This window comes from Rhinopithecus roxellana, chromosome 1 (genome assembly GCF_007565055.1).
Source record: "Rhinopithecus roxellana isolate Shanxi Qingling chromosome 1, ASM756505v1, whole genome shotgun sequence".
Taxonomy (NCBI): domain Eukaryota; kingdom Metazoa; phylum Chordata; class Mammalia; order Primates; family Cercopithecidae; genus Rhinopithecus; species Rhinopithecus roxellana.
The window spans coordinates 42,707,901-42,731,514 of record NC_044549.1 but is presented as its reverse complement, the minus strand read 5'-3'; the positions used below and the strand labels follow the sequence as shown (position 1 = coordinate 42,731,514).

At 37.4% G+C, this 23,614-nt stretch overlaps 1 protein-coding gene across 3 annotated transcripts in view; it reads left to right on the top strand.

The window, feature by feature from the left end:
* IQCB1 (IQ motif containing B1) overlaps positions 1-21,568 on the top strand; it is a 77,009-nt gene extending 55,441 nt beyond the window's left edge. For 2 of the 3 annotated variants that reach the window (XM_030941789.1, XM_030941793.1), the window contains exons 13-15: positions 5,601-5,732; positions 18,652-18,808; positions 20,769-21,340. In XM_030941789.1, coding sequence (XP_030797649.1) covers positions 5,601-5,732; positions 18,652-18,808; positions 20,769-20,998 — 519 coding nt within the window. In that variant the 3' untranslated portion in view covers positions 20,999-21,340. Of the gene's footprint in view, positions 1-5,600; positions 5,733-18,651; positions 18,809-20,768 lie in introns of all 3 variants that reach the window. The other variant, XM_010370522.2, reaches the window with a different exon arrangement.
* The last annotated feature ends 2,046 nt before the right edge of the window (positions 21,569-23,614 follow it).

Below are 23,614 nucleotides of genomic sequence, written 5' to 3'. Positions count from 1 at the left end.
GAGCATAGTACTATTTTGTTGCCTTGGAAAAGCATAGCATAAGGTGGTTTTTAAAATTTAATGACCAGTTTTCCTAACATCCATTTATTCTCTTATACATGGTTAACTTTCATATTAGGATTTCAGGTCCTATAGCATTTAGCTTAACAATCCCTTATTGAATTTTTAGGTCAATTTCAGTTTTCTACTGTGATAGATTTTGAACAGTCTCTGTCATTAACTTTTTACAAAGTTTTTTCTTTTTTAATCATCCAAAAACATAGTAGAATAAATACTAGAGAAATAGGAAGAGATGCCTGCCTCCTACTCCTTCTTCAGACTCTTCTGGGGATCTCAGGTTGTATCTGCAACAAACAGTCCTGCACCATCACTGAATCACACATACTCCTGATATTTACCTTCTGCTAAACAAAGTCATCTAAGGATTAACCAGTTGATATCAGGGTTGGAGACACTTCCTTTGGAGGAACCTTTGGTTTCTTTCTAACACTTTTAACTCATAAATACCTCCTTTTTAAAGTCTTCCCTGTCATAGAATTAGGTGGGCCCTTATTAAGTTGACTTACTACCTTGCCTGATTTAGATGACCCTAAATACTTTGTAAAAGGATCCTCTACTATAAAGTGAAATATCCTGGTTTGCCTACCATTTCTTAGAGAAAAAAGTAGGGGTCATTATAAGAATGTATCTGAAGGCTATGAAGGCAAAGTTGTTTTGGCTTTTATACTTTCCAGTGGCACAAAAGGAAGATTAGTCGCATTTGCCTCATATCTGCTAAAAAAAGGTCATTGAGTCTCTGTTTAAGAGCAAAAAGGGATGGGTCAAGGTCATGTTTATAGTCTTTGCATCTCAATAAAAAAAAGGAATGAGTCTCTGTTTAAGAGCAAAAAGGGATGGGTCAAGGTCATGTTTATAGTCTTTGCATCTCATTAGTAAAAATAAGATGAAGTCAAAGCGAAGTTAGCCAAAATGGAAAAGGAAATAAGAGGATTACTTTTTTTTTTTTTTTTTTTTTTTTAAGAAACATGATCTCACTCTGTCACCCGTGTACAGTGGTGTGTTCACAGTGCATCACAGCCTTGAACTCCTGGGCTAAAGTGACCCTCCTGCCTCAGCCTCCGTAAGTGCTGAGATTATAGGTGTAAGCCACCATGCCTGGCCAAGAATTACTTTCAAAGAAGGAAAAGAGAAAGAAAAATGGGAAAGTACACTGAGAAAAGAAATAGAAAAATAGAGAAAATTATAGCAAGGCAATAGTCAATAAAGGATACATTTTGCCATATTTTTAAAGCATCCTTTTCTTTTCTTTTTCTTTTTTTTTTTTTTTTTTTGAGACAGAATCTCTCTCTGTCTCCCAGGCTGGAGTGCAGTGGTACAATAATCATAGCCCACTGCAGCCTTGATCTGCGAGGCTCAAGAGATCCTCCCGCCTCAGCCTCCACAGTAGCTGGGACTACAGGCTTGCACCACCAGGCCCAGCTAATTTTTTTTTTTTTTTTTTCCAGTAGAGATTAAGTCTCACTGTGTTGCCCAGGGAGGTCTCCAACTCCTGAGCTCAAGTGATTCTCCTGCTGCAGCCTCCCAAAGTGCTGGAATTACAGGTGTGAGCCACTGTGCCTGGCCTAAAGTATCCTTTTCTATGACACACTAGAGACCTGCACTGTTCAATAAAAGAATCATTAAGCATATGTAGCTGGCTATGAAGAACTTGACATGTAGCTAGTCCGAATTGAAATGTGTCGTAAGTATAAAATACCCACCAGATTTTGAAAATGTAGCATGAAAAAAGGTGTAAAGTATCTCATTAATACTTTTTTATATTGATTACATGATGAAATACTAATATTTTGTGTATACTGAGTTATATGTTTTATATAACTCAGTAAATATTGTTTTGCCCATTTTTTATTTTCTTAATGTGACTACTAGAAAATTTAAAATTACTTATATGACTCACATTATACTTCTGTTGGCACTGCTACTGACCTTGCTAAGAAAAAAATGGTAAATAATTCATTAGTCTCATTGAAAGCAATATACCAGCCTAGGCAATGTGGCAAAACCTCATCTCTATTAAAAATACAAAAATTAGCCAGGCATGGTAGCATGTACTGGTAGTCCCAGCTACTCGGGAAACTGAAGTGGGGAAAATCACCTGAGCCTGGGAAGTTGAGACTGCAGTGAGCTGTGATCACACCACTGCACTCCAGCCTGGACAATATGAATGAGATCCAGCCTGAAAAAAAAAAAAAAAAAAAAGTAATATAAAGGAGTAGGAATATCCTTTCAATGAACTTGTCCCTCAGGAAGAACTGGTTATTAGTGTCCTCGGCAGGAAAAGAAAGGCCAGAACGGTTATCCACCTTCTGTTCCTCTCTTACTTGATGCAAAAACAGAGGCATTGTTTCTCCAGTAGCTAAAAATTGAGGAAATTTACTAAAAGAGAAAAATCAATGAAAGGGGAGAATAGAAGGAAAGAAGAGAGGCTCAAAAGAAGGATGCAAGCACAGTTGAAAACTCAAGTACCATACTGAAAACAAGGCCGCGCACGGTGACTCAACGCCTGTAAATCCCAGCACTTTGGGAGGCTGAGGCGGGAGGATCACTTGAGCCCAGGAGTTTGAGACTAGGCTAGGAAACATAATAAGACTCTTTCTCTACAAAAAATTAACTGGACTTGGTGGCGCACACCTGTAGTCCTGGCTATTCAGGAAGCTGAAGTGGGAAGATCACTTGAGCCCAGGAAGTTGAGGCTGCTGTGAGCCATAATCAAGCCACTGCATTCCAGCCAGGGTGACAGTGTGAGACCCTGTCTTAAAAAAGATACCAAAAAAGTAAAGGGTACTAGGGAAATTTTCTAAACCACTTCCTAGTGCCCACTCTTAAATATCAACTAAAAAATAATTATCACTGAATATCTAAGGAAAGCCAAAGACAAAACAAATGGAATAAAACTACTTGATAGAATATAAACATTGCAGGTATAAGGAAAAAATGTTTTTAATCTGTTATTAATATCCACAGAGAGATAAGGAAACATAATATATGAAACAAAACCAAGATACTATATAAAAGGGAACACAGAATAAAATTCGACAGGGAAAACTGAAAGACTAATAAAAGGATTGTGGGAGAAAAGTTAAAGCAAGGAAAAAAGATTTTGCCAGAGGCACACATCTGTAATCCCAGCTACTCAGAAGGCTAAAACAGCAGGATGGTATTAGCTCAGGAGTTCTAGGCCAGCCTGGTCAACGTATGAAATATCATTAGAAAAAGAAAAAAAGGTAGAATCTTTAATTTAAAAAATAAAAAAACAGATGGATAGAAAAGACTACCAGTCTAGGAGGTCAAACAGCCAAACATTTGAAATCAAGAACAAGAAAAAACAGAAGAGAGAAAGTCAAATAACTGAAGATTTCCCAGAACTGAATGTCACAAATTTTAGATTAAGGGGACCAATTAAGTGTCCAATACAGTGACAGAAACACTTCCACATTTGTTTCATAATACTGTGAGATGTACTAGGAACAAAAGGACTTCTTGACAGCAACATTGGAAGCTAAAAAGTATTGAAGTGAGACTGTCATATATTTTAAGGAAAATGATTTCCAACTAGAATTCTATACCCAACCAAATTATTAATTAAAGATAAGGACAGACCAAAGACATTTTTAGATAAGAGGGAATAACCTGAGAAAGAAGGCAACATGGAATCCAAGAAACACAAGGGAAAGATGAAAAGTAGTCACCGAGATGATGGTGAATGGAGACCACAGGATGACAGCTATGCCCAAGGTATAGAGAACAGGTCAGGAAGCTCCAGAAAATGTGTCCAAGAAAATGAATTTGATAGAATGCCGGATGTATTTTAATGTGTTGAAAATTAGGGCAGAGTTTATAAAATATAATTGGTAGTATGGAAAACAAAGCATGGGAGAAAAGAGAATTAATAATTGCAGAGAAAATAAAAATGTGCAAGGAAGGAAAAGTAATTATAGTATGCTATATTGTTCAAAAGTGAATAGCCTTTATGTGGTCATAATTTTGCAAACATTGAACATTAATTTAACTAAAATTATGATGTAATAATATAGGACGGATGGGGAGTAGAAGCAAGTGAAAGCTAAATTCATACATTTCATACAAGAAAATCAATAGGTAATACCTATATCTGAAAAAAAAATCACAGAAAAATAGATGGAGCTAAATGTCAAAAGAATAAACTGAATTAAATTGTTGCCCTTGAGTCAGGGGACAGGGTAAATGGGTAACTCTAGTAAGAATTCTAGTAATTCTTATGAAGCTGACAAATTAAACAATAGCATTCTAGTAATTCTTATGAAACTGACACATTAAATGATAGAGTTATATCAGCAAACTTTTCTGGGAAGGGCTATATAATAAAATATTTTAGGCTTTGCAGGTCATGCAGTGTGTCACATGTATTCAGTTATAGCACAAAAGCAGCCATAGCCAATAGTAAACAAATGAGCATGGCTGTGTTCCAGTAAAATGTTATTTGTAGAGGTGGGGTGCGATGGCTCCCGTCTGTAATCTCAGCACTTTGGGAGGGCGAGTCAGGTGAATCACAAGGTCAAGAGATCAAGACCAGCCTGGCTAACATGGTGAAACCCCATCTCTACTAAAAAATACAAAAATTAGCGAGGTGCGGTGGTGCACGCCTGTAATCCCAGCTACTCTGGGCTGAGGCAGGGGAATTGCTTGAACCTGGGGTGCTGAAGGTTGCAGTGAGCTGAGATTGTGCCACTGCACTCCAGCCTGGTGACAGAGCGAGATTCTATCTCAAAAAAAAAAGTTATTTGTAAACATTAGATTTTGAATTTCATATAATTTTACATGCCACCAAATATTCTTTTCCCTTTAAATTATTTAACAATGTAAAATGAAAAAACAAAACAAAACAAAAACACGAAAACCAAATGACACACACATTTTTAGCTCTCAAGCCCTATGAAAACAGGCAGCAGGCTAGATTTGGCCTGTGGGCAATGATTTGCTGACCCCTGCTTTAAATAATGTGAACATGTAACTTTGATGAAAATAAAAACAACAAAGACGCAAGAAGAGTGAAAACAATTGGGAAGAATAATTGCAAATTTGTCTCATATCATGCCTATTACAAAATTTCTTTTTACCAGAGTCCATTCTGAAGGACATGGGAAATAATTCAGACAGAAATATACTGTCTCCTAGGTATTTACAATCCTGTAGGCTGTGTAGAATTAAGGCCCCTTTTTTCTATAGACATAGAATCTGTCCTCTGGGGATCAAGTGACTTGCCCAGAATCATAGTTTATAAGGGACTAGAATTGAGACTAGAATCTATTGCTTTTTTTCCTCTTCATTGCTTACTGCACAAATAATACGTGACTATATCTTTGTAAAAAGCACTACAGAAGACTGTATATTTTCAAAATCACTATTCTTCTGCATCTTGTCACAGTTCCATTCCCCTCCTTATACACACTCAGAGTTAATCAATATTGCAATGTGGTCACTACCATACGTTGTAGTGAGAAAATAGTTCTATTAGTTAGGGGAGAAAAATCACAAACCTTCAATTTTTTTTTTTCCTCCAGGCACTTAAATTCCTAGCAAAGTGCCATAAGAAAAAGAAACTATTTGCTCCTTGTCAAGGACTCCAAGAACTCACTGATGCACGCCGAGTTGAACTGAAGCAAAAAGTGGATGACTATGTCAGAAGACATTTGGTATGTAGGCTTCTGTGCCATATCAGTATTACGTTATTCCAGTGTGTGATATTGATCAGCAAAACAGTGTCTCTCATATATATATATATGTGTGTGTGTGTGTGTGTGTGTGTGTGTGTATACATTTATTGCTGGTATAAGGTAATGCATTGACTTTTCCATAGAAGTAATGGTATATCTTTTTATAGTTACATAGCCATAGAGGTATAGTCAGTGGTGAAGGAGACTCTGCTTTAAATCAGTTTTTTCCCATACTACGTCAGTAAGACTTGTTCATTGCTTCTTTTGCAATAGTACAGTAAAACTGGAACGATTTTGAACCTTCCAGAAAGAGTATATGTAATTGTCAATTAATGATTATTCATTCTTACATTTGTTGGACTATTAATGTACCTCCAGAAGCCAATAAGATATAGCATTTGACTATTTGCCTCTTATGATCTTACCACAAAAATACTGCTAGCGCCTTTATCCCAACAGAAATGTCCATATCTTTGACTTTCTATGACCACAGTATTGCAGGTCACATGTTATTCACTTCTCCCACCTGAATTCTTGACCATCTACTCCTATGTGTCTTCAAAGGTCATTTCCCTTTCTGCCTTGGGAGTAACTCACCACTCCTGTCATTAATTTTAATCACCTGCACCTTTGCTGATTACCTCTCCTTTCTTTACTCTTACAGCTTCTCCCATGCTTTCACACTTCTGTAATTTTATGGACAAAGTTGGCAGTTTATACATTTCAATCTATCAGAATTATTCCCTCATTTGAACCAACCACTCATAGTGTATCTTGGTACTTTTCATGAGTTTTGTTGTGATTGTGGTGGTGGTGTTTGTGCCTGAGTTCATTCTCTCTCTCTCACACACACACACATACACACACACACACTTCTCAAATTTGAAGGTTCTGGATAACTGATGTTAGAGGTTTGATGTGATATTTAGGCAGTCCTGTCATTCACCCTTTCATTCCTCCAGAGTGCCCAAAATGAAAGGACTTTTTGTAACAAACAAAAACCACTATACAAATGGAAATGAAGTACAAATATATTAGTAGCTGAGCATGTATCTGGTAATCACTGGAACACAGCAATGGTAAAACCTGAATTGGATAGCATAGCTTAGTCCAGGAAGTGTAAGCAAGCCCTCTTACTTTCCCCTCCTGCTAATCTGGATTTAGGGACCCAAAACCTAATGGAGTCTGTGGAGAAAGAGAGGAGGAAAAAACCACCCTTCTATGTCAGGCCCTCTGTGATTACCATAAAGAGGTAGACAGTGGAAAAAGTTCTGACATTTGTTTCTGGCCAAGATGAAGTAACAGGGACTAGATTTACTTCCTGCCTGAAACAACCAGAAAAAGAAACAAACATAAACAGATAAAAATGTATGAGATAATCATTTTCAAGACCCTGGACATCAGACAACAAAGAACAATAATTCTGAGAGGGAACAAAGCGAGCCCTATAATTACCCCAGCTTACTGCCTTGAAAGAGTTTTTAGGCCATAGCTCAAGGAAGAGAAGAGCTCTTTAGAATCCTTGAGTTAAGAAGATGGCACTGAGAGTCTGGTGACACCAAGGGAGCTAGACTTCATAGAACAGAGTACCAGAGCAAAGAGAGCTGCAAAGAGAGAGAACCCCAGATATCTACGGAATCTACCCCTTAAGTATTCTCCAGAATACTAACCAGCATGTACATGTGAGGAGATTATCTAAAGCCAAATTTTCCAAACAGTCATCTGAAAAGGTAAGATGGAAGTGTGTCTGGAACTCACATAGTTCCAGGAATAGTGCCTGTTCCCATCAAATACGCTGGAGAAACTCATAATTCACAGGGTATTGTGAAGCGTACTCAGGAAGACCTTCCCTTAATAGTAATTATGATTAGCCTAGACAGCTCCATTCTGCCAAACAAATTATAAAATCAAGAGTCAAAAAAAGATTAAAATGTTTTCATGTAATTTAACAGCATTGCAAAAAAAGACTCAAAATTTTAAGAAATGTCAAAATATCCAGCACCTAACAAGGTAAAAGTCACAATGTCTAGCAGCTAATCAAATATTAAAGGCATGCATGGAAGTAGGAAAATAGGACCCATAATGAGGAGGATATTCAATCAAACCAACCCAGAAAGTACATAGATGTTAAAATTGGCAGAGAAGGGCATTAAAACAGTCATTATAACTGTATTCTGTATGTTCAAAAAGTCAAGTAGAAATGTGGAAAATATTTTTAAAATACCTGAATCAAACTCCTAGAGATAAAAACTTCAAAGTATGGTGTGAAAAATATACTTGATCAAATTAATAGCAGATTAGACTTTGCTGGATGGAAGTCTAATAATAAATTAATAATAAAGGTGAAGCCATAGTAGTAGATACTGCACAAAATGAGTCACAGAGAGGGAAAAAAGAGAAAAATATTTGAAAAGACCATTACTGAGCTGTGGGACTGTAAGTGACCCAATAAATGAAAAATTGGAATCCCTGAAGGAAATGTAGAGAAAAATAATGGCTGAAAACTTTCCAAACTAAAAATGATAAGCCCATACCAAAACCAGTTAAGGCACAGGTACATGGAAAAAACTGTGCCAAGGAATATCATAACCAAAATTGTCAAACCAGTGGTACAGTGAAAATCTTAAAAACAAAAAAAATTTTAAATGCTATATAAAGACAAAAATTACATTGCTCAGTAGGAACAGTGCAAGCAAGAAGATACCTTGCTTTAAAGTATTGAAAGGAAAAAAAGTTGTCCAACCTAGAATTCTGTACCTGGCAAAAAAAATTGTTAAAAAAAAAAAGCTTTTTCAGACATACAAAAGCTGAAAGACTTCATCACCAGTACACTTGCACTACCAAAAAATAATTTAACATTCCAGAAATGTTATTATAAAATTTTATAAACTATTATAAAATGTTAAATTTCTGGAATGTTAAATTATTTTTATTTGTATAGATTGAGGGATTAAAAATGCACATTTACATGCCTATATCGCAAGCTCCTACCCAGCAAAATAAACAATCAACAGTAAACAGCCTATAGAATGGGAAAAAATAGTTGCAAGCTATACATCTAACAAAGGGCTAATATCTAGAATCTACAAGGAACTCAACTCAAGAAGAAAAAGAAAACATTAAAAAGTGGGCAAAGCCAGATGCTGTGGCTCATGCCTATAATCTCAGCACTCTGGGATGCCAAGGCAGGAGGAATACTTGAGCCCAGGAATTCGAAACCAGCTTAGGCAACATGGTGAGACCTGGTCTCTACAAAAAATTTAAAAATTAGCCAGGCATGGTGGTGCCTGTCTGTGGTCCCAGCTACTTGAGAGGTTGAGGTGGGGCGATCATCTGAGCTCAGGAGGTTGAGGCTGCAGTGAGGCATGTTCATGCTACTGCACTCCAGCCTGGGTGGCCGAGAGAGACCCTGTCTCAAAAAAAAAAAAAAAAAAAAGTGGGCAAGAAACATGAACAGACATACAAGTGGTCAACAAACAATGAAAAATGCTCAATATCACTAATCATCAGAGAAATGTAAATTAAAATCATAATAAATAACCATATTATGCCAGTTAAAATGACTATTATTACAAAGTCAAAAACAACAGATGTTAGCAAGGATGTGGAGAAAAGGGAACACTTACACACTGTTGGTGGGAATGTAAATCAGAAATGTTAAGTTCATCAAGGTGTAAAACACTTAACATTTCTGTTTAAAATGATGCCAGGAAAAGATACCAGAGAGAAATCTGGCTCTACATAAAGAAATTAAGAGCACTGGAAATGGTAATTACAACCATGTGTCACATAATGAATTTTCAGTCAGTGTTGGACCATATATACAACAGTGGTCACATAATATCGTAATGGCATATTTTTACTGGACATTTTCTATATTTATATATGTTTACATATGCAAAAACTTACCATTGCATTAAAATTGCTTACAGTATTCAGTACAATAACATGCGGTACAGATTTGTAGCCTAAGAGCAATAGGGTATACCACATAGCCTACATACGTAGTAGTCTATACCATTTAAGTTTGTGTAGGTACACTCGATGACAGGTGCACAGTGACAAAATCACCTAACAGCACATTTCTCTGAACCGATTCCTGTCGTTAAGCAAGGCATGACTGTACTTGGGTAAAAATACAGTAGTCCCCCCTTAATCTCAGAAGATGCATTCCAAGACCCCCAATGGAAGACTAAAACTGCAGATAGTACCGAACCCTGTATATATCAGGTTTTTTCCTATACATACATACCTATGATAAAGTTTAATTTATAAATTACACACAGTAAGAGATTAACAACCACAGTAATAAAGTAGAACAATTATAATAACATACTGTAATAAAAGTTATATGAATGTGGTCTCTCTGTCTCTCTCAAAATATCTTATTGTACTCTACCGCAGGTAACTGAAACCACAGAAAGTGAAACCTTGGATAACTGGGGGATTGCTATACTATTGAAAGGTTCTTATACTATATATGAAGTGATATGTTATCATTTGAAGGTAGATTTGTAAGTTAAACATGTATGGTATGAACCTTAAAGCAACCACTAAAATTTAAAAAACAAAGAGTTATAGCTAACAACTAATAATAAAATAGCTAATAAGCCTACAAAAGAGATGAAATTGAATCATAAAATATACTTGATCAAAAAAGGCAGAAAAAGAGGAAAAATAAAGTGATGGGACAAAAAGAAAGCAAAATGATAGACTCAAACATGATTGTGTCAGTAATTACAATAGCTAAAAATGGTCTGAACACCCCAATTAAAAAGCAGAGTAGCAGACTGAATAAAAAAGCCTGATTATATGTTGATTACAAGAAACATACTTTAAATATGAAAAAAGGTGGAACAAGTATAATGATAAAGGAATCAATTAAGAGGACATAAGAATTTTAAATGTTTATATACCTAATAACAGTGCTCCAAAATACATGTAGCCAACATGAATGAACCTTGATGACATGCTAACTGAAATAAGCCAGATACAAAAGGACAAATATTATCTGATTCCACTTATCTAAGATACCTAGAGAAGGCAAATTGATAGAAATAGAAAATTGAATTGTGGTTTTCAGGAGTAGAAGTTGGGGAGTAGGATGAGAAGATAGTATTTAAAGAGTATGGAATTTCAATTTGGGCAAATATAAAAGTTCTGGAGATGGACAGTGGCAGTGGTCATGTAACAATATGAATGTACTTTAATACCACTGAACTGTACAATTAAAAATGGTTAAAATGATAAATCTTATGTGTATTTTACCACAATAAAAAAATACATGAAGCAAACACTGATAGAACTGTGATGAGGAATAAAACCACAATTATTTCAATAACCCTCTCAACAACAACTTATAGAACAAACACGCAGAAAAGCAGCAAGGATATGGTAGATATGAACAACACTTATTAAACAACTTGATCTAATTGACATTTTTGGAAAACTTCACCAAATAACATTCTTCTTAATGAACATTGCACATAGAACATTTACCAAGATAGACTATATGTTCTGTACCATCAAATAAATCTCAATAAACTAAAAAATATATATATACAAAGTATATTCTCTGCCCACAGTAGAATTAAGTTAGAAGTCAATAACAAATATCTCTGGTTATATTACCAACTATATGGAAACTAAACAACATACTTCTAAATACCCAAAGGCTCAAAGAAGAAATCAAAAGGGAAATTATAAAGTATTTCAAACTGAATGAAAACTCCACCTTTCACAACTTGTAGATTCCCCAAAAGCAGTATTTAGAAGGAAATTTTTATCACTAAACACCTGTATTTTAAAAAGAAGATAGGTCTCAAATCAAAGGCCTCAAAGAGCTGGGCACAGTAGCCTGTGACAGCTACTTGGGAGGCTGAGGCGGGAGGATTTCCTCAGCCCAGGAGTTTAAAGCTGTAGTGGTCCATGACTGTGTCTGTGAATAGCCACTGTACTCCAGCCTGGGCAACATAGCAAGACCATGTCTCTTTAAAAAAAACAAACAGACAGCCCCTCCTTTCTCATTAAAAAACAAAAACAAAAAAACCCTCAGCTTATAACTTAAGAAACTAGAAACAGAGCAAATTAAACTCCAAGTAAGCAGAAGAAAGGATATAAAGATCAAAGGGAAATCAATAAACTAGGAAACAAAAGCAATAGAGAAAAATAAATGAAACTAAAAGCTGATTGTTTGAGAAGATCGATAAAATTTATAAAACTGCAGCCAGACTGATCAGGAAAAAGAAGACATAAATTACCAACATCAAGAGGTAAGAGAAGTGACATCAATAGAGACTATACAGATATTGAAGAATAAGGGAATATTAGTACCTTTATACCAATACAACAATTTTTATGAAATAGACAAATCCTCAAAAGACAAATTACCACAGTTCACCCGAGAATAGATAAAATGAATAATCTCATATATCTATATATCTACTAAATTGTAGCTGAAAACCTCTCCATAAGAAAACTTGCATGGCTGGATTGCTTCACTGATTCTTTTAAGAAGGAAATAATGCCAATTCCATAAAAAATTGAAGAAAAGGAAATACTTTCCAACTCATTTTATAAGACCAGCAATACCCTGACACCATAACCAGAGACCTTACAAGCAAAGAATTTCAGAACAATATTCCTCATGAACATTTATCTCAAAATTCTAAACATTAAAACTTTTAACAACATGGATAAATCTCAAAATAGTTACTCATTTAGCAAATTGAATCTAACAATATGTTGAAAGGCTAGTATATCATGAACAAGTAAAGTTTATCTCAGGTATAATTTACCATATTAACAGACTCAGACTAAGAAAAATCATATTATTATATCAATAAATGCAGAAAAAGAGCTTGACAAAATACAACATCTAGTCCTGACACCCCACACACCCCAAGAACGAAATCTTAACAAACTAGGAATTTGGAGAAAACTTTCTCCACCTGATGAAAGATATCTATGAAATACCTACAACTGACATCATGTTCAATGACAAAAGACTGAATGTTTCTCCTCTAAGATTAGGAACAAGGCAGAATGTCGTTCGGCACAATCATAATCCCATCAGGTTTTCTTGTGGAAATTGACACACTGATTCTAAAATTCATATAGAAATACAAAGGACCTAGAATAGAATAGCTAAGTAACTGCAAAAAAGAACAGAGTTGGAGGGCTGACGTTACCTGATTGCAATTATAAAGCTATAGAATCAAAACAGTGATATTGATACAAAGATACAAAAACAAATCAGTAGAACAGACTTGAATCCAGAAATAAATCCACATGTATAGCCAACTAATTATTGACAGAGATGCACAGTTAATGCAGTAGAAAAACTGGAGCAATTGGCTATCCATATATAAAAAAATTCGAACTTGAAGCCAGACATCACTTCATATACAAAATTTAACTCAAAGTAGATCATAGGCCTAATGCAAAACCTAAAACTATAAAACTTCTGAAAGGAAACAATGGAGAAATACTGTGACTTTTTTTTTTTATTATTATTATATTTTAAGTTCTAGGGTACATGTGCACAACGTGCAGGTTTGTTACATATGTATACTTGTGCCATGTTGGTGTGCTGCACCCATCAACTCATCAGCACCCATCAACTCGTCATTTACATCAGGTATAACTCCCATTGCCATCCTTCCCCTCTCCCACCTCCCCATAATAGGCCCCAGTGTGTGATCTTCCCCTTCCCATGTCCAAGTGATCTCATTGTTCAATTCCCACCTATGAGTGAGAACATGTAATGTTTGGTTTTCTGTTCTTGTGATAGTTTGCTGAGAATGATGGTCTCCAGCTGCATCCATGTCCCTACAAAGGACACGAACTCATCCTTTTTTATGACTGCATAGTATTCCATGGTGTATATGAGCCACATTTTCTTAATCCAGTCTGTCACTGATGGACATTTGGGTTGATTCCAAGTCTTTGCTATTGTGAATAGTGCTGCAATAAACATACGTGTGCATGTGTCTTTATAGCAGCATGATTTATAATCCTTTGGGTATATACCCAGTAATGGGATGGCTGGGTCAAATGGTATTTCTAGTTCTAGATCCTTGAGGAATCACCATACTGTTTTCCACAATGGTTGAACTAGTTTACAATCCCACCAACAGTGTAAAAGTGTTCCTGTTTCTCCACATCTCTCCAGCACCTGTTGTTTCCTGACTTTTTAATGATTGCCATTCTAACTGGTGTGAGATGGTATCTCATTGTGGTTTTGATTTGCATTTCTCTGATGACCAGTGATGATGACCTTTTTTTCATGTGTCTGTTGGCTGTATGAAGGTCTTCTTTTAAGAAATGTCTGTTCATATCTTTTGCCCACTTTTTGATGGGCTTGTTTGTTTTTTACTTGTAAATTTGTTTGAATTCTTTGTAGGTTCTGGATATTAGCCCTTTGTCAGATAAGTAGATTGCAAAAATTCTCTCATTCTGTAGGTTGCCTGTTCACTCTGATGGCAGTTTCTTTTGCTGTGCAGAAGCTCTTTAGTTTAATTAGATCCCATTTGTCAATTCTGGCTTTTGTTGCCGTTGCTTTTGGTGTTTTAGACATGATGTCCTTGCCTATGCCTATGTCCTGAATGGTATTACCTAGGTTTTCTTCTAGGGTTTTTATGGTTTTAGTTCTAACATTTAAGTCTCTAATCCATCTTGAATTAATTTTTGTATAAGGAGTAAGGAAAGGATCCAGTTTCAGCTTTCTACTTATGGCTAGCCAATTTTCCCAACACCATTTATTAAATAGGGAATCCTTTCCCCATTTCTTGTTTTTGTCAGGTTTGTCAAAGACCAGATGGCTGTAGATGTGTGGTATTATTTCTGAGGGCTCTGTTCTGTTCCATTGGTCTATATCTCTGTTTTGGTACTAGTACCATGCTGTTTTGCTTACTGTAGCCTTGTAGTATAGTTTGAAGTCAGATAGCGTGATGCCTCCAGCTTTGTTCTTTTGACTTAGGATTATCTTGGCAATGTGGGCTCTTTTTTGGTTCCATACGAACTTTAAAGCAGTTTTTTCCAATTCTGTGAAGAAACTCATTGGTAGCTTGATGGGGATGGCATTGAATCTGTAAATTACCTTGGGCAGTATGGCCATTTTCACAATATTGATTCTTCCTATCCATGAGCATGGTATGTTCTTCCATTTGTTTGTGTCCTCTTTTATTTCACTGAGCAGTGGTTTGTAGTTCTCCTTGAAGAGGTCCTTTACATCCCTTGTAAGTTGGGTTCCTAGATATTTTATTCTCTTTGAGGCAATTGTGAATGGAAGTTCATTCATGATTCGGCTCTTGGTTTGTCTGTTACTGGTATATAAGAATGCTTGTGATTTTTGCACATTAATTTTGTATCCTGAGACTTTGCTGAAGTTTCTTATCAGCTTAAGGAGATTTTGGACTGAGATGATGGGGTTTTCGAAATATACAATCATGTCATCTGCAAACAGGGACAATTTGACTTCTTCTTTTCCTAACTGAATACCCTTTATTTCTTTCTCCTGCGTGATTGCCCTAGCCAGAACTTCCAACACTAAGGTGAGTAGGAGTAGTGAGAGAGGGCATCCCTGTCTTGTGCCAGTTTTCAAAGGGAATGCCTCCAGTTTTTGCCCATTCAGTATGTTGGCTGTGGGTTTGTCATAAATAGCTCTTATTATTTTGAGATACGTTCCATCAGTACTGAATTTATTGAGAGTTTTTAGCATGAAGGGCTGTTGAATTTTGTCGAAGGCCTTTTCCGCATCTATTGAGATAATCATGTGGTTTTTGTCTTTGGTTCTGTTTATATGCTGGATTACGTTTATTGATTTGAGTATGTTGAACCAGCCTTGCATCCCAGGGATGGAGCCCACTTGATCATGGTGGATAAGCTTTTTGATGTGCTGTTGGATTCGGTTTGCCAGTATTTTATTGAGGATTTTTGCATCGATGTTCATCAGGGATATTGGTCTAAAATTCTCTTTTTTTATTGTGTCTCTGTCAGGCTTTGGTATCAGGATGATGTTGACCTCATAAAATGAGTTAGGGAGGATTCCCTCTTTTTCTATTGATTGGAATAGTTTCGGAAGGAATGGTACCAGCTCCTCCTTGTACCTCTGGTAGAATTCGGCTGTGAATCCGTCTGGTCCTGGACTTTTTTTGGTTCGTAGGCTATTAATTATTGCCTGAATTTCAGAGCCTGCTATTGGTCTATTCAGGGATTCAACTTCTTCCTGGTTTAGTCTTGGGAGAGTGTAAGTGTCCAGGAAATTATCCATTTCTTCTAGATTTTCTAGTTTATTTACATAGAGGTGTTTATAGTAATCTCTGATGGTAGTTTGTATTTCTGTGGGATCGGTGGCGATATCCCCTTTATCATTTTTTATTGTGTCTATTTGATTCTTCTCTCTTTTCTTCTTTATTAGTCTTGCTAGTGATCTATCAATTTTGTTGATTTTTTCAAAAAACCAATTCCTGGATTCAGTGATTTTTTTGGAGGGTTTTTTGTGTCTCTATCTCCTTCAGTTCTGCTCTGATCTTAGTTATTTCTTGCCTTCTGCTAGCTTTTGAATGTGTTTGCTCTTGCTTCTCTAGTTCTTTTAATTTTGATGTTAGAGTGTCAATTTTAGATCTTTCCAGCTTTCTCTTGTGGGCATTTAGTGCTATAAATTTCCCTCCACACACTGCTTTAAATGTGTCCCAGAGATTCTGGTATGTTGTATCTTTGTTCTCATTGGTTTCAAAGAGCGTCTTTATTTCTGCCTTCATTTCGTTATGTACCCAGTAGTAATTCAGGAGCAGGTTGTTCAGTTTCCATGTAGTCGTGCGGTTTTGATTGAGTTTCTTAGTCCTGAGTTCTAGTTTGATTGCACTGTGGTCTGAGAGACAGTTTGTTATAATTTCTGTTCTTGTACATTTGCTGAGGAGTGAATAAAGCTGTATTTTTAATAAAGTTCTTTTAACCTAAGTGCTTAAAAAAATTTTAGGGGCCCTGAGCTTTTAAAAATAATCAGCCTGGCCACCAATAAAACATGGCCAATGAATCTCTTCTTTTTAGTTATTATTATACTCTAAGTTCTGGGATACATGTGCGAAACGTGCAGGTTTGTTACATGGGTATACACGTGCCATGGGTGGTCTGGGACCCATCAACCTGTCATCTACATTAGGTTTTTCTCCTAATGCTATCCCTCCCCTAGCTCCCCACCCCCCGATAGGCCCCACTGTGTGATGTTCCCCTCCCTGCGTCCACATGTTCTCATTTTTCAACTTCCACTTATGGGTGAGAACATGCAGTATTTGGTTTTCTGTTCTTGTGTTAGTTTGCTGAGAATGATGGTTTCCAGCTTCCAGGACATAAACCATGTCCCTGCAAAGGACATGAACTCATCCTTTTTTAGGGCTGCATAGTATTCCATGGTGTATATGGCCAACGAATCTCTTAAGTGCTGATCAATCATATTAGCAACTCCTCCCTTAGCCAAGCACCAGAACCTAATTGGAGAGAGGGGCAGAACCACAACTGAAAGTTTTTAAAGCAGAGATAGAATGAAGACAGACAGAAGCATGCCTTCTCTTCAATAAACAGATAATCAGTTCCTAAGCTCTGTAGAGAGGACATACTGCTTTTAACAGTTTTAATCGTTTACAAATTTAATTGCCTTTATAAAGATTATATACCCAAGCCCCACACACCCCAAGAAATTCTGATACAGTAAGTTTTGTGTGGCCTCATGTACCTATATTTTTTAAATTTATTTATTTTCAGGGTGGTAAAATAGATAAAATGTAAAAAGTACCATTTTAACTATGTTTAAATGTAGTTTGCTAGCATTGAGTGCATTCATATTGTTTGTGCAACCATCACCACCATCCATCTTGAGAACTTTTTTCATCTTGCAGAACTGAAACTCTGCATCCATTAAACACTAACTCACCATTCCCCCACTACCCAGCTCCTGGTAACCACCATTCTGCTTTCTGTCTCTATGAATTTGCCTACTCTAAGTACCTCATTAGTGGAATCATACTTTGTTGTTTTACTTGGTATAATGTCTTCAAGGTTCATGTTTTAGCATGTGTCAGAATTTTCTAGTTTTTAAAGGCTGAATAATATTCCATTATGTATACTACATTTTGTTTATCCAAGGAACACTTGGGTTCCTTCCACCCTTTGGCTATTGTGAATAATGCTACTGTGAGCATGTGTGTACAAATATCTGTTTGTGTACTTGCTTTCAATTCTTTTGGGTGAGTATCCAGAAATGTAAATGCTAGATTATATGCTAATTCTTTTTAAAATTTTTTTGAGGAACTGCCATACTGTTTTCCATAGTGGCTATACCATTTTACATTTCCACCAGTCACACACAGGGTTCCAGTTTCTGTACATCCTTGTCAGCATTAGTTATTTTTGTTGTAGTCATTGTTTTTGATAGTAGCTAATAGATACGAAGTTATACCTTATGGTTTGAACTTGCATTTTCCTAATTAGTGATTTTGAGCATCTTTTCATGTGTTTACTGGCCGTTTCTTTATCTTTTTTGCAGAAATGTCTATTCAAGTCATTTTTTTTCCCACAGGATTATATTTTGTTCATTTTTTAATCAGGTTGTTTTTTGTAGTTGTTTTTTATCTCCTCTCCCATAATTCCACAGTGTCTGAGAAAGTAAAGTATGGTCACATACAAAAAAGAAAGACAAAAAACTTCTACACCATTATTTTTATCTAAAACTTTTAAGAGACTATTTAATACTTGCATAAGAGTACAAGATAGATATCAATCATAAGATTCAATTGATAAAATGAGAGACAGCTAAGCATTCTAAAACCTCTGCTAAGTGGTGGGGTACTTTGATACCTATGTCCTCTTTGTGATAAGTTTTTCTGTCCTGTGTTTCCAGGGCTCTCCAATGTCAGATGTGGTCAGTAGGGAGCTCCATGCCCAAGCTCAAGAACGACTGCAACACTACTTCATGGGCAGGGCCATGGAAGAGCGAGCCCAGCAGCACAGAGAAGCTCTGATGGCACAGATCAGCACCAACGTTGAACAGCTAATGAGTATGTGCTCATTTTACTTTTGTTCTCTAAAAGGAACAACCTATGCAAGGTTTGTGACATCCAAAACCTTCAGAAGGAAACCATTAGTAAGCATCTTTAACTCATCCCCTAACCTCAGGAAATTTCTACATAGATCAGACCAGCACGTAATGTTTTCAAATGATGCGGATTTTATAACCTCCTTCTTACCTGTTTCCCGAAGCCTTGCCATCATTCATATGTGTCACCCCGAAGTTATTAATTTCAGATGCTGAGCCCTCCTAGCCATCTTTTACTATTTAATCTGAAAAGCTTTTGGTCATATTTTATAAGTAGATGATGACAATAGTTACAGTGTCATTCTCTTGTAGCGCATTTTATAATTTTTTTTTATTTTTTTGAGACGGAGTCTTGCTCTGTTGCCAGGCTGGAGTGCAGTGGCGTGATCTTGGCTCACTGCAACCTCTGCCTCCCAGGTTTAAATGATTCTCCTGCCTCAGCTGGGACTACAGATGAGCACCACCATGCCCAGCTAATTTTTGTAGTTTTAGTAGACACAGAGTTTCACCATGTTGGCCAGGATGGTCTCAGTCTCTTGACCTTGTGACCTGCCTACCTTAGCCTCCCAAAGTGCTGCGATTATAGGCGTGAGTAACTGCGCCTGGCCTATAATTTTTAATGAAGTACTTTTACAAAAATTAATTCATCATAACCACTGACCCATTTAACGAGAGATCCCATCCATGAAGCCCCTGTGTTTCAGTCAGCCTCTTGGATTTCTTTAGTGTATGTGAACAGAAAGGACCAGTGTTTTCTCTAATGGCTACTACTTGGGAATTTTATATTTTGAAATTGGATAAATGGCTGAAACTGAGCCTCTCATCTATAGGACGAGGTTCTATTAAAGTTTCTGTTCTTTAAATAAACCATCTTGGCTGGGCGAGGTGGCTCACGCCTCTAATCCCAGCACTTTGGGAGGCCGAAGTAGGCGGATCACGAGGTCAGGAGTTTGAGACCACATAACCAACATGGTGAAACCCCATCTAAAAATACAAAAATTAGCTGGGCATGGTGGCGGGTGCCTGTAATCCCAGCTACTCGGGAGGCTGAGGCAGGAGAATTGCTTGAACCCAGGAGGCGGAGGTTGTAGTGAGCAGAGATCATGCCACTGCACTCCAGCGTAGGTGACAGAGTAAGACTCCGTCTCAAAAATAATAATAAAAATAAATAAATAAACCATCTTACAAAAATCTACATCTTTTTTTATTCCTTTAAACACAGAAATGGCCGGGCGCGGTGGCTCATGCTTGTAATCCCAACATTTTGGGAGGCCGAGGTAGGCAGATCATCTGAGGTCAGGAGTTCGAGACCAGCCTGACCGACATGGTGAAACCCCCATCTCTACTAAAAATACAAAATTAACGAGACATGGTGGTGCATGCCTGTAATCCCAGCTACTCAGAAGGCTGAGGTAGGAGAATTACTTGAACCCAGGAGGCGGAGGTTGCAGTGAGCTGAGATCGCACCACTGCATTCCAGCCTGGGCAACAAGAGCAAAACTCTATCTCAAAAAAACCAGAAATGGGCCAAATATGTTGACTCATGGCTGTAATCCCAACACTTAGGGAAGCTGAGGCAGAAGGATTGCTTGAGTCCAGAAGTTTGAGACCAGCCTGGGCAGCATAGTGAGATCTCTACAAAAAAGAAAAAAATATTAGCTGGGTATGGTGGCATAGTCCCAGGTACTTAGGAAGCTGAGGTGGGAGAATCACTTGAGCCCAGGAGGTTGAGGCTGCAGCGAACTGTGATCATGCTACTGCACTCCAGCTTAGGCAATAGAGCGAGACCCTGTCTCAAAAGTAATACATTCAGAGTTGGAATGCTGTTTCTGCCTGCAGAGTTACAGCTCTGTAACTTCCAAGTTCCTACCTGCCTGGCGTAGGACTCTTGTTCTCATCTATTTATTTTCTGTCCACTACAGAGGCACCAAGTCTAAAGGAGGCAGAAGGCAAAGAACCTGAGCTCTTCCTAAGTAGATCCAGGCCTGTGGCAGCCAAGGCCAAGCAGGCCCATCTCACAACCCTGAAGCACATACAAGCACCCTGGTGGAAGAAGCTTGGGGAAGAATCTGGAGATGAGATTGATGTTCCAAAGGATGAGCTTAGTGTAGAATTAGAAACTTTATTCATTGGTGGAACCAAACCACCTTAGTGAGTTACCCTAAGAATTGACACATATCTCATATTTTAGGAGATTATATTGGTTCTGCCTCTGGCATGCTAGTAGACTAGGGCCATCCTAACTTATTATTTTCCAGAGGTGACAAGACCTGCAGTAAGCAAAGAGTTATCTTCTACCTCTCTCTCAATTTTCTTTTTCTTTTCTCTGTATCCTCATCCTTGCCCACACACAGATTTATGTGCCTTTTATTGTAGAACTAAACTTAGCATAGTGTTCTGTTGTTTACATGAAGTGTGTTTTTCTTTGGTTTCTGCTGTTTTCCAACTAAAGATTTTTTTCTAAATAAATATTTTCAACAATTGATTTGAAAAATTTGTCAGGATTATTTCAACTTTCCACATTTGTTATCTGAAATTCCTATTTCCTATTAACATAGGAGATGTGTGCAGACTTTATTAATGTGAGGAAAAGAAATGCTCAATTGAAGAACATTTCCCTATTTTCTATAAAGCAGTGGTTGAACTCATTTTGTATTTTGTTATTTCTAAAAGGAACTACCTACCAAAAAAATGCATTCTTTCTATTAAACTATGAGAACTATATAATGTACTGTTTTCCTTTTTGTCTTTTCTCCTAGGAATCTCAGAGTTAAATATAATGTTTAATTTGTGTTATAATCCTAGGTACCTTTATGATTATTTGGTTCCAACCTAATACTTTTCAATTTCCATGTTTACTTTAAATATATTTTAATACCATAAAATTGAAGCCACTTCAATTTGTGTTTGTAACAATATGGAATTTAAGTTAAACTCAGTTAACAAATCATAACTCCATATCATAAAGAATCTAGAAGATGCTTTTTGTAAAATGAGTGAAAATACCCGTATTTCTGGATGTAAGACCAAATTGTATAATGTTGTATAATCTCTAATGTTAACTTTAGTAAAATTCTAGTCAAAATTCCTATATTTGTACTTATAATTGGAAAAAAAAGTAGAAAAATTATGTAAGAGTGTTGCTCCCAATTTAGCAGAGAAAATGCCAGATAATCTAGAACAATAATTTTTCTTGAGCCCATTACATAGCTGAGGACTCAAGCCAACCATGTATACTGGGATAGGACTCTGTTTCTGTGAAATGAAGTATTTCATCTATAGTATAGCACAAGAGAAAAGTGGCTGGGTAAGAAGAAATCAAATAAAATTTTAGCAAATTCTTAAAGGCCAGGTGTGGGCTAGCATATCTATTTAGAATATCTAAGAGCCACAGACGTAAGAAGTTGGGCCTCTACCAAATGCTCACAAGAAAGATTGAGAGTTAGGGCCAAGCACAGTGCCTCACTCCTATAATCCCAGCACTTTGGGAGACCGAGGCAAGTGGATTGCTTGAGCCCAGGAGTTCGAGGCCAGCCTGGTCAACATGGTGAGACCCTGTCTCTACTAAAAATACAAAAATTAGTTGGATGTGGTGGCATGCACCTGTAGTCCCAGCTACTCAGAGGGCTGAGGCAGGAAGATCGCTCGAGTCCAGGAGGCAGAGGTTGCAGTGAGCTGAGATCGTGCCACTGTAATGCAGCCAGGGCAACAGAGTGAGATCCTGTCTCAAAAAAAGAGAAGGGTTGGGAGCAAGGCAAGAGATCTGAAGAAGACCTTCATGGTACAGGCAAGCATCAAGTGATAGGCTGCTACTGGGTGACATACACAAAGTCCCCACTTCCCCTTTTAAAAGTCTTAAGCTGCTAGAGCAAGGGCAGTGAACTCTCTTACCTCTAAGACTCAGGCAAGATTCCACTGCATGTAAGGAAGGAATGAGGGAAGGATAGGAAACACTAGCCCCAGACACAAGCAAAGATCCAGTGTCACTGAGGTACAGGTAAAAACAAAAATGCTTCATCACCTAGGGGAGGGAAAAGAAATCGTCTTGGGCCCAAAACCCCGTATCAATACAAAAGAGAGATCTGCTAGTGATGGGGAGGAATCTCCTACCCAAGACCAACCACAGACACAAGGCATTTTGGCTTTTCTGGGCATACAAATAGGAACCCTGAGAAAGTCTTACCTTCAACCACAGGTAGAAGAGACAGCCTAAGATTTAGGATAGATTGGGACAACAACACGCCTATCCCAGCAATGATCCTGGCACCAGGTAATAAGAGCAGTTTACCACTAGGATAGGAAAAAGTGTGTGGAGAGAGACCTCTGGTGGCAAAGGCATACAGAGACGGCACAACATGGACAGTGGAGCAAGAACACAAAAATTTTTGTCTCCCAGAACTCACCTTAAACACAAGTAACAGTAGCTAAAAAGGGAATTTGAAGACTATGGTGCTGTGTTAAGCTGTTCTTGCATTGTTATAAAGAAATATCTGAGATTGAGTAATTTTTAAAGAAAAGAGATGTAACTGGCTCATGACTCTGCAGGCTTTATAGGAAACATGGTGCTGGCATCTGCTTTGCTTCTAGGGAGGCCTCAAGAAGCTTACAGTCATGTCAGAAGGTGAAAGAGGAGTAGGCACATCCCATCATGAAAGCAGGAGCCAACAGAGAGAGAGAGTGGTGGGAGGAGGTGCCACGCACCTTTAAATGACCAGATCTCACAAGAACTCATTATCACGAAGACAGCACCAAGCCAGAAAGGATCTGC